The sequence below is a fragment of the Lasioglossum baleicum genome, chromosome 18, assembly GCF_051020765.1.
Source record: "Lasioglossum baleicum chromosome 18, iyLasBale1, whole genome shotgun sequence".
Lineage (NCBI taxonomy): Eukaryota > Metazoa > Arthropoda > Insecta > Hymenoptera > Halictidae > Lasioglossum > Lasioglossum baleicum.
In genome coordinates this window covers 5,516,880-5,528,286 of record NC_134946.1, presented here as the reverse complement: position 1 = coordinate 5,528,286, position 11,407 = coordinate 5,516,880, and the positions used below count along the sequence as shown (strand labels likewise).

The 11,407-nt window shown below is 39.6% G+C and overlaps 1 protein-coding gene across 1 annotated transcript; it reads right to left on the bottom strand.

Annotated features, from left to right (window-relative positions):
• Positions 1-2,147: 2,147 nt before the first annotated feature.
• Positions 2,148-9,475, bottom strand: LOC143217844 (protein cortex). The gene is made up of 9 exons (XM_076442489.1): positions 9,427-9,475; positions 8,850-8,962; positions 6,056-6,277; positions 4,533-4,779; positions 3,984-4,142; positions 3,611-3,779; positions 3,042-3,249; positions 2,582-2,900; positions 2,148-2,364 (listed from the first exon to the last, which is right to left on the bottom strand). The coding sequence occupies exons 1-9, from the start codon at positions 9,473-9,475 to the stop codon at positions 2,228-2,230; spliced, it is 1,623 nt and encodes a 540-aa protein (XP_076298604.1). The 3' UTR covers positions 2,148-2,227.
• Positions 9,476-11,407: the final 1,932 nt, after the last annotated feature.

Genomic DNA, 11,407 nt, shown 5'->3' with positions numbered 1-11,407 from the left:
AAAGATAAATAACTAGCAGAGTCTGGTTGGAATCTCCCGGGGTGCAGTGGCAATAATAAATTTCATTCGAGTCGAGGCGAACCGTGATATCGTTGGATCTAAGCGTGATCATATCTAATAATAATCAGCAACCGTTTTACGAGGGCCGCTGCATCATAAACATAGCATCCAGCTGGCCAATTAACGTTCTGCAACTAACGAAACGTACGTACTCGCGTGTCACGCACTCTTCGAGGGAAACGGCTCTGTCTTTTGTCGTTTCTGTTTTACCGGAGGAGCGCGACACAGCGCGATAACGATCATCGACAGTGGTCATCGGGAGACCGATCATCCGGATTTGCGATCCGGTCACGTCGTTCGAATGGTGACCGATGACCAGTCGACGAAGGATCGAAATTGATTGGTCCTTTCACCTACTATTACTTGAAGACTACCATTATTATTAATTTTAAAAAAATTTTCACTAATTATATTCAAAGTAATAGTTTTTGGAGAAGAGGACCTCAGACCCTCTTTCTTGTTCAATCGCTATTCTCGTCTACGTTCGCCACATTACGAGGAATGTAGCAGCTCTACCAAAACTGTCGCTCCGGCGAGTGTGGATCCGCCATAACGAGCCCCGTCACAAGGTTTTTCATTGAGCGGACCGCGCGTTATTAGCGGCAACCGTGGCATTAGCGTCAGCCATAATACCACGTCTGTTCTAGTTATTTTATGTTCGATAGAGGAAGAGGCTTGAGAGATGAGGACGGTAATTTGAGACCATTAAACGCGTCCTCGCGAATCCGTTTAATCCGGACGAAATCTTGATCTTCGTAACTGTCGGATGCGACGCGACGGGATTCTACGTCGGAACATGCACAAATTTGTTTAACAAGTGACGTTCACTCCTCGTTTAACCAACGTCATTTTGGAAACACGTCACCTGCTAATATTTCATTAAGCTACCTAAGGGCCGCCGGCTCGTTAACTTTAACATGTTCTTCGCAGCCGCGAAACCTGTATGGCAACCATAATTTATCGTACTTCGGTTTTGACCAGTTTCAAGCGATATTTACTGGTTTTTCATGGCTATTGAGGAACATTGCCGATAAGACTGATCGGCTTAGTCGAACAATTAGTATTTAAACAAAAAATAATTATAGTCTCGAACATGTATTGTAGATACACGAGGCTTGAGTTTCAAGTTTCGCGCCAAAAGTTTATTCGAAGTAAAGTGAGGCTAATGGAAGCATTTAGATAGCATTTCCTATAACTTCGTGAACAGTTTAGCTGGAATCACCGTATCCCGGGCAGCATTACAAGTAGAGGCCGATACAGAATGGTAATTACGCCATTTGATTAGAGCGGACGCCAGCAAATAGCGCCTACCATCGCGTTTCCTCGCGTAATTAGCAATAGCCAAAGGTGGCGAGACGTGAAAATCTTCACAACGATAGTCGATCTAGTCGTTAACAGTACCAGCTGACGACGAGCGTGGCTTATCTTCGCGACGATCAATAAACCTGTTGCGAAAGCGACTAGGGAAAATTTCAATTGCGCACGATTCGACCATAATTACCCTAATCGTCGTCATCATTTGGCTAACACCTCACTGAAATCGCCATTTTTGTTCTAGGCGGCCACCTCGTGTAGACTGGTAAAAAAATGCATTTCCATTTCATTGTATTTTTTAAAACATAATTCATTTCGAAAATTCACTAATTCTGAAATTATTTATCAACAATTTTCTTAATCTATATCAAAATAAGCTCATTTATGTATGTGTGCATTTCAATATACAAGGCACCGCGTTAACATAATCAAATTGTTCGAATATAATACATCACTCTTCACTGTTCTATGAGTAAATAAATAATATAGATACATAACAACTCTATCGAAGAGCATAAATTAAAAAGTAACAAAGCAAAATATGTAAAATGTGTAAGAAATCATATGTGTAAATGTATAAATCGAAGAACATAACGTTCGAAGAGTTAACAAAATCAGATTGTTCTAATGTAATACATCACTGATCACTGTTCTGTCAGTAAATAAATAATATAGTTACATAAAAACTCTATCGAAGAGCATAAATTAAAAAATAACAAAACAACATATGTAAAATGTGTAAATATTAGAATTGTAGAATATTATAACGTTCGAAAAGTTAAAAAGAATGAGATATGTCAAATGTTTAACAGCAATCGTGAAGAGTTAAAATTTACTGTTTGGTGTTATGGACCTACCGAATAGTATGGTGGATGCTGCTAAAATTTGTGTGTCTCGTGTTCTTTTTGGAATCCTTTTTATGGGTCTGGCGATATTGATATTCGTCACCGAAAAAGTTCCATATAGATAGACCCTCTTCATTGTACACAGCTAGAATTGTTAATATTTTTAAAACACGACAGAGAAACAAACGAAAATTAATTGCACATTCAGATTCGTGATGATAATGTCGTGAAATTCTTTTGGGACGTATTTTTCATACTTTTAATGTGCAATGTCTTCGTTAAGTATTATAATATGAACTAATATTAACAGGTTATGGGAACAAATATGTGAGTCACTGTACGATCAAGAACTTTTTACGCACCTATTTGCGAGTGATCAACGTTCCACATGACTGCATGTACCCGCGAGGTCTTGGCCATTGGGATCTCGTCGACGACACGATCGAGACTCGACAAAACTGGCATAATCGTAAACTCATTCTCCTCATCTATACAGGTCCATTGGACGACCAACTCACCACTGATTTTATTCCAAGCCAGATGGTTTATACTACCGAAAAAGTCAACGACACGATAGCTTATTACGTCCTTGGTGGTCATGTCCCATATAGATAGCGAGGCGTCGGATAAACCGCCACCTATGGACAGCATGTTGCCATTCATGGGGTTCCATGCCAATCCCTGAAATTAGTAATTAGTTCAACTATGAACCTCTCGGGACACTTTGCGAATTTAACTGTTATTTATATCAGGTTGTCCGAGAAGTTGTTGATGAAGCCAGAACCCGTTACAAAAAACATTTACATAATGAAAGCAGCTCACATTAGCAGGATAATTGTACACAATGTCGAAAACGGGTTGCAACTCCGGCCATGTGAAGATGCGGACCGTTTTATCCACCGAGGTTGAGGCAATATAACGAGAATTTGATGAAATCACTAATGCCACTACTTTTTCACTGTGTGCTATTACCGAGCTAACTTCGTGACCTGTTCGAACACGGTAGACCGTGACTATCTGTATGCAGCCCCTGTGAATATCACATAATATCAATTTCTAGCTAGATCATTTTCAACGAGAAGTTAACGACAAGTTAAATTTTTTGTCATTCTACTTAAAGTCAATTTTTAGTCTTTAGTCTACTTAAAGTCCCCCACTCTGCCTTCCCGTTCTATGACTCTATTTCCCCACGCCTCCTCCACGGCCCATGTCACGTGGCTAATCCAGTACTGGGAGAAAGGGTAACTTTTCCCCTCAATTCGTGCTCCCTCCCCTCATCGGACGCCACTGGTCCCCATTATCTATCACAGTCCGTTCCCCCACTGCATAAAGACTGTCCTTAATATTTGGGATCGATCACAGACTGTACCATCTACTGATTAGACACTTACACAGCAAGGAATTTGTCGTCGGGTGACCAGCATAAGCAGCGAACAAAATTGGATGCGGGGAAACCACCGACCCACTCTTTGTTGCACCGGTTGACCCAGAGGACTTTATTAACGTCCATGTCGTATAATATGATTTTAGACGAAAATGTACAAGTGACTAACTGATCACCTGTTAACAATGTAGCAATTGAATAAGAATTTTCAGTATTTCACGAGATGCATCGTTGCTCTTCATAGGTGTGTTGTTTTAATATTAATATTAAATTAATGGTATATAATGAAGATTAATAATTATCGACATATTAGAATTTTTTTTTAGTTAATTATGTCGAGATCATAAAAAGCATGAGTATTATTTTTGACTTGCTCCTACCTGCATTGTTCCATTTCACGGCGCAAACATTCTCTGACCTTTGATTCTTCATCTGTTTGGCCAGTTGAGGAGAAGTGATATTGAATACAGTCAGTTTATCGTGGAGCGCCTCCACAAATATGTTTTTCGAGCTCCAGTCGATTCGGTTGTGAGGTAATACTTAGTCAAATAATAACAATTAATACAATTCGTATACAAAATAAAAATTGAATAAGACACTATATAATAATGAAATAAAACTTAAAATATTTAATAGTTTAGTTTATTGAATCTATTATATTTAATGGCATTCATTTATTGTTATACTGTTTATACTAAATAGTATACATTTATAAAATTTATTTAATTTATGTGTAATTTATGAAACTTTTACTGAATCCATTCAATTCATATTATATTTATATTTCATTTAATCTTGAAATAATATTGAAATGTAATTATTAAGATAAAATAAAAATTGTTCAAATAAAGATGTAATTGCAAGCATGAATATGATATGAATTATAATAGTGCTATTAAACATTCCTGTCATTATTAAAATTATATTACTTGTGTATCTGTCGATTGGAGGCATATCCAATACCGTTGCTGCACTAGTAATCAAAGGCATTTTCCGAGGCCTCGATTTCCACATTCCCTCTTTATAACAGTCCGTCATCCACATCTCTTTAGATTCTGTTGTTGGTAAGAGATTCTGACGCAGCACTTTTTTCTGCCCTAGACCTGGTATCACGTTTTCCTTTACCATTGCACTATGCATGAGATCCTTCCGCCATTTCACATGCAGCATCGCCATCTACGTAATTCGTAGAGACAGTCTCAATTCACAGAAATGACCAATTCAACTATCACAGCATCAATATTTTTGAGAGATTTTATTTCAATAAAAGAGTCGAATTTTGACTGTGCCAATTTGTGTACTTCTCACCACAAAAATTATACGAATGAATATGGTACTATGATAGTAATGTCTCGATACATGCGAATGAAATGTGCACGATACTTGCGATTTTTTTATAAAGCTTTTAAGATTTTATTTATAATTATTTTTTTATGAAGCTCTTGCCAGTATATTTGTGACATTCTCCCGATTAAAATGTGACCAAACACGGCATAATTAGAAGCATAGTTGCTTGTTCAGTTAACAATGCAGTAGAACTTCGATTATCCGAAACGAAGATATTCTGAATTCTCTATTATCCGAATTTCACACAGAGGTTCCTAGCTTTAATATGAGCCCAGATAGAACATCCTTTGACTTTTTTTCCACGAACCGACAACAGTCCGAATTCCTCAGTTCAGATAACCGAGGCTCCCCTGTATCGTGAATTGAACAAACAAATATGGCCCGAATAGCGTCGTGTTTGGAATCGTTTCAATCAGCAAAGTGTCGCGAATATGTTGGTAACGTTTTTACTGGAGATTAGTGCGTATTATTTACAAAACGTGTAATAATCGCATAGCAACGAGAAAAACTTGATTCTACTGTTTCCTACCGGCAATTCCAGCCGTGAAACCTTTTACTCTTTTCAGGAATCGAAAGCCACAAGACAGGATTTTTAATTGCTGTTAACGTCCCGAGTACTTGAACAGTAGTTACAGCAACGTGCGCATGGGTCGGGGTATCGAATTAGCATAAAGGCCGTCCGGATGTGGGCGCGAGGTATCTTGTTCGTGTTTATCGATGAAGGCATGTAATCTTCGATAATCGATAGAGATAAGATCGAAATCGCAGCGGTGAAGTGGCTCACTACGCAGAAATTACTGTTGTTAGGCGTCCAGGAAATCGATCGTGTTTCATAGGAAGAAAGAATTTCCACGTTCCGCGCCCCTAACATGGCGTCGATCGATCATTCACAATTTGCACTGATTTTTGACAGGCAGTCTCGTGAGTAACTGTCCCCAAAAACTGCCTACAAATCACTTGATTTGACTATTAGACAGCGTATTTTAAACATTTTTTAACCATTCCATTTGGTCCAAAATAATGTAATATTGCAGTAACGAAATAATATCAAGAAAGTCAGATAACAAGATTAGTACGTTGAAAAACAAATAAAAATCTACCAAACCTCCTTTATTACGTCCAGTTCATAATTTTTCTCCTCTTTAGCTGGCTGCTTCGTGAGAAGATAATTTGCTGCATCTACGCTATACTTGCTTCTTGAACCTATGAACCTGTCCGCTGCAGAAATACGTTTGTGGAACAATGGAGGGTGCTTTAGAGCGGTCCCTGCAGAGGATGCTGACGGCGGTGATCGGGAGTTGATGATTCCAGAAGTCGCACAAGGTTCCTGAAAGCGTAGAAATGATAATTGTTAGCTTTAGCTTCCAAAATGTTCGAGGAACACAAAATAAAAGGCAGAAATGTGAAAGATCGTCTTTGTTCAAAATATCAGAATTCAGAATACAGAATTCACGATCAGAATTCCCCTTCGACCGCTGCATTGGATAACACAGACACATTATAGTCAGACAAAAGATGATCTAAGACAACAGTCTCTAAAAAAATTGGCTCGCCGAGGCCTGAAAATTTTCCCATAATTTAAATACACAGGCCACGACAAGGTTACTCCGATCCCTGCCAGAAAGCGATCGTTGCATATTTATGAATAATTCAACCACGCGGAGCGCATATACCAGAGGAACAAATTAATGGCATAAACGCTGCATGCACGCGTTGTACTCCTCACTCCGGGACGTCAAATGCTCTGCATGTGCATCGACGTTGCACCAGCACGGATCACAACTGCACACGCAAACCAGAAACCGCCGATCTGAATATCAAAGACGCCGACAGGGTGATTCCGCCTCTGCTAAACGGCTTTACCTAGACAGCTACGACCAAAAAATGGCTACGGTGTACACTAGACTGTCAGCGAGCATGTCAACAGTTTCAGTTCCGATGAATACGGGTTTCCTCTTCTTCAAAACGTGGCTTCATTATAATATTCGACTCACAATTAATCGCGATTTTTAAACTGTGATTACTGGTACATTCGATTTTTTTTACAGAATGAAATGTATTTTTCATTCTAATTTTTATAAATCATTAATTAATGGTTATTAATTTCTGAGAAAAGAGATCTGCAATTTACTGGACAATATACGGAAAAAACATTAGTCCTGCATACAATGTATTAAGGTCGATTTGCACATGTACTGGCGTTGTATCAGCAATGTTGCCAGATTAAGATTTTTCTCCCACTCTACTTTATCCCTTCCTCGACATCATTCCCCAATCACGGGACGTGATGCGTGCACCCAATTTGCATTGCGTCTGCGTCGAAGCGGAGAGAGGGTAACTGTATTCCCCTCAATTTCCCCTACCTGGCTACACTGCGTATCAGTGCCATCACGGTGCCATTCGTAACGGTGATTCGATGGTTATTCGCATAGAGTGACCTGTCTTTAGACATCTAGGATATTACAATAGAATTACTTATTTATTTATTAATTTTCCGTTTATGAATTATGCTCATTCAATGGGAAGCGTTCATTCACTGGGAGGTATCCATTCACGGGGCAGGTCACCCTACTCACTATGTTCTACCCGTGACTACCGGTCTCACCCGTTAGAATTTTGCATTGATTCACAACTTTAGTCGAACATGTTATTTTCATGATTACGTTCGTGCCATAAATTGGGCCTTAGTGTAATGCCCAAAGGTGGGTGGAGCATCGGATGATTGCCAAAGTTCGTGACCAATCTTCAAAGACCTGTAGACCTTCTGGTGTATATTTTTATTCGAATAATCATAAAAATCGTACGAACAAATTCGATCCATAATGCATAAAGATGCATCTTCATCATGTGCAGTTTTGTTCAAGGCTCGGCGGTTAAAAATTGTTAATACTTCAGCTACTCCGGTAGTATCTCATCACTTTTTCTTTAGCACCCTCCGGAGAGTGTCACTTGAGATCAATAAATTGAGTTGTCTACCATCGAATTTGCATGAAGCTGGCTCGAGAACGTCTCACACAGCTGCCACGGCTTGATAGAAAATTCAGATAGAGATTCCCACAGGTGTCAGAACCATAGACCCCCAGCGAACCTGCGACATCATCGTCAAGGTACAGCCCAGCTAAACCTGCCTGACCTTGCACCCTGCAGGCTCGAGTCGCAAGGGTTGTGCAAGGATTATGTAACTAAATCCTCTTAAATATCAACGATATTATTTTAAGAACTTGTTCTAACGAATAAAATATTTTGTTTCCAAAGCTTTTTCTAACCAAAGTAAAATAGACTATGTACAATTTGATATAGTATATCAACCAGCTCGGAGACAGGTCGCCCTGCATTCTCTCGAGAGTAGCATTAAAAACGACATTAAACTTTTTCATTGTGTAGTTTAAATCATCCATAACAGTCGTTCGAGCGGTGCGCGTATAATTTGTACTAGCGTTCGAAATGCTGTCGATTATCTCGCAATCAACGGCTGGGCGAGACAAGTCCTCGTTAAAATTGTCGACCATGTAATTACCCGAAGCATTAATTGATCCCGGGACGGCTCGGCACCGATTGATAAACCTCTGTGACACTTTGTATCGCTGCCGATCGACCCAGTTGCCATAAGAATGCCATCGGGTCGCGTTCTAAAAATGCGACGACTCCGATTGTTGGAAGTATGAAAACATGAATGTCGTCACGGTTCAGTTGGTGATATATCGCGCCCACGGTCGCGTACGCGCCTCTAATAAGCGTTTAGCCGTTTCCCTTAGAATTTTACGATACGATCGGCATAATTTGTCGCGCGCTGCCGCGACCGTTACGATACCGACAGCACTAATTCATTAGCAACCGTTTCTTTCCAGCCTATTTTTCATAGCGCGCCCGGCTATGCGCGCGCTCAATATCTGTATTACCAGCTCGGTATCGTGAACCTGTTTCTGCAAATGCACCACGCATCCGTTTTGTGGTTTTTTCTCAACTTTTTCCTTTGGCCTAAGCTGCAGAATTAATGGTGCCTCCGCCACTCCTGTCCGCACGTTTCCAGATTCGTTTTATTTCGCCGGGAAGTCTGAGATAAGGGAGGAACGCTTAGCCGTTTTCTAGTGGGGACACTTCGGAAAGATTTTTTCCGAATTTTAAACGGACATGAACCTGACGTTTGCCTAGCAACACAGAACCTTCCTGTCGAGTTTCACCCCGATACCTCATTCGTAGGCGTAGTTACACTACGAAAATCGAAAAACCAGTTTGCAACCCATTTCCCACACAATGAAAAATTTGCAAAAAAATCGGACGCGTTTGGGGTATCCAGTCACATATCAGGGAATTTTTTTCAAATTTTTACGTTGGAAATTCTGGTTGTAAAAAATAAAAACTATCTGACTAGCTGACGTTCGCCTATGTCATCTATGGGTACTTTTGAATTTCAGTACAGTTTTCGGACAACAGAGTGGTCCGAGATTTCGGTCGATCTCTCCGAATCTTTCTCACTTCCCACGGTCCTACGTGATGTCACCTCGAACCGGTTAGCAGATGACATTGTGCACCCATGCTACGAGCATGCACGAACACGCCGGACCACCTTTCCTTCTGTTCAAGGCACACTGCACCACCTGCAGCACCGTTCCTGTAGGTCAACTTCACTGGGGGTCTCCTTTGAGAAAGGGCTGCGCGAGAAGATCAAACAATGCCGAGGCGTCGGCAATCTTAGCCGCGTTAACTATCCAGAGCTGGGTAAAATAGTTTATTTGAAATCGTACACGTGCACTTTTGAAAATCAAATATTTTACTCGTTAGAAAAAATTCTTCAATACTTGTTTTATTAAGGTCAAGGTCAATTTTGCAACAACTTATTTTTGCAGATCTTCATCGATCCGGCGATGTAGGATACGCTTATGGATACGCTTGGAGATATCTTTTTTATATATTTTTTATATATATTTTAAATTAATTGGACAATGTGTATTTTTATGTACGATTTTTATATCTTATTTATTTCCTGATATTTCATTGAAATTACCTCCGACTGCTACACCAAGGCTGTCAGTGTAATTCTTCGGATAATATAGGCTTGAGCGTCCTATGTAATTATTAGTATTATCTACATACATATATATACAAGTTGTCCGTGATGTCTCATTTCGTTCCATTTCCCTGTATAATTAGTCCATTTTCCTTTTTCTTTCGGTTCGCTGTCCTTCTCTCGCAGATAATTAGGCTGCAGGTTTTGTTCTCCGGTTATAGTTAGACTGTTAATTTTTTCTGCGGTGTCGTTTATGGTCGTGAATAGCCGCGTCCCGGTAACTCCGATACTAGAGCACCGCGTAAACCGTAACATGTTATTTTGCACACGGGGCAATAAATTTCGCGGCGAATTGAGCAACCGGACACCTTGTCATAAGGTTGCTACGAGGGCAGAAAGGATTTTTACGCTGACCGGTTGCAACAAAGAGATCCCATGATACATTGTTTAATTTTAGTTGGACAAACAATATGAATCAAACGAAATACATTTGAAAAATTATTTCAAGATGTTGTCGGTGTGTTTATCAATTTGTTAGTTAATCCATTTTTTACTAAAAGAATCATTATTATTGGATATACATATTATTCTGAAATTTGGTCAGTGTTCATCTATGTTTAGAAAATAAACAGTAAATTTTATAACCCATTGATAACCTTATATTTGAAGAATATATGGTAATTTAAAAAAACAATGATGCATTTAATTCAGGGTTACCATTCAGATTAGTATGCATTCGTATCGTTTTCAATCTCGAAACCATTATTTTTTTTAAATGTGCTAATTAAAAAACGAAATTATTGTTCCCATGGTTAACATAAGTTCGTTACGAGCATCGGGGAGCACTAAAAGCGCGCTACAATTAAATACGACGTGCTAAATAAGGAGAACCATAACTTACAAGCGAGCTTGCATTTTCAACCGCGCAAGTCCGAATTTATTGGTCTCAGAACGTCACGGTGTTCCAAGTGGTATCCCGAGAGATTGCTATAGCATTCAAGTGGTCCTTTTTCTGGCCCTTGAACGGCGGCAAAGGATTTCCGGGACGATACTTTAAACGGAAAAGCAGGGAGGTGGTATCCTAATTCCGAGTTACGACGGCGCTGCCCCCGAGGCCGTTCTCGCAGCCATAACGGTGAATAATCGACCATTTAAATCGTCCCTGCTGCGATTTATTACTCCTCGTACTCTGTTTTACTACTCCTTTTTCGCTCTTCTTTCCGAACCATTGCCAGAGTAACTATCAAAATTAGCATTGGAATTACCATAGTTATCAAAATGGCCATTTTTACAATCCTCAACCACTTGTTCCTAATCGAAAAATTTCACACTAACCCCCGTGACAATACTGCAGGGTTTCCCACTAAGGAGTGTTACTTCAAATTGTAAAAAAAATGCTGTTTTTTACAATTCACAATTTTTTACAACTTTACTAACCACGTGTCGAGA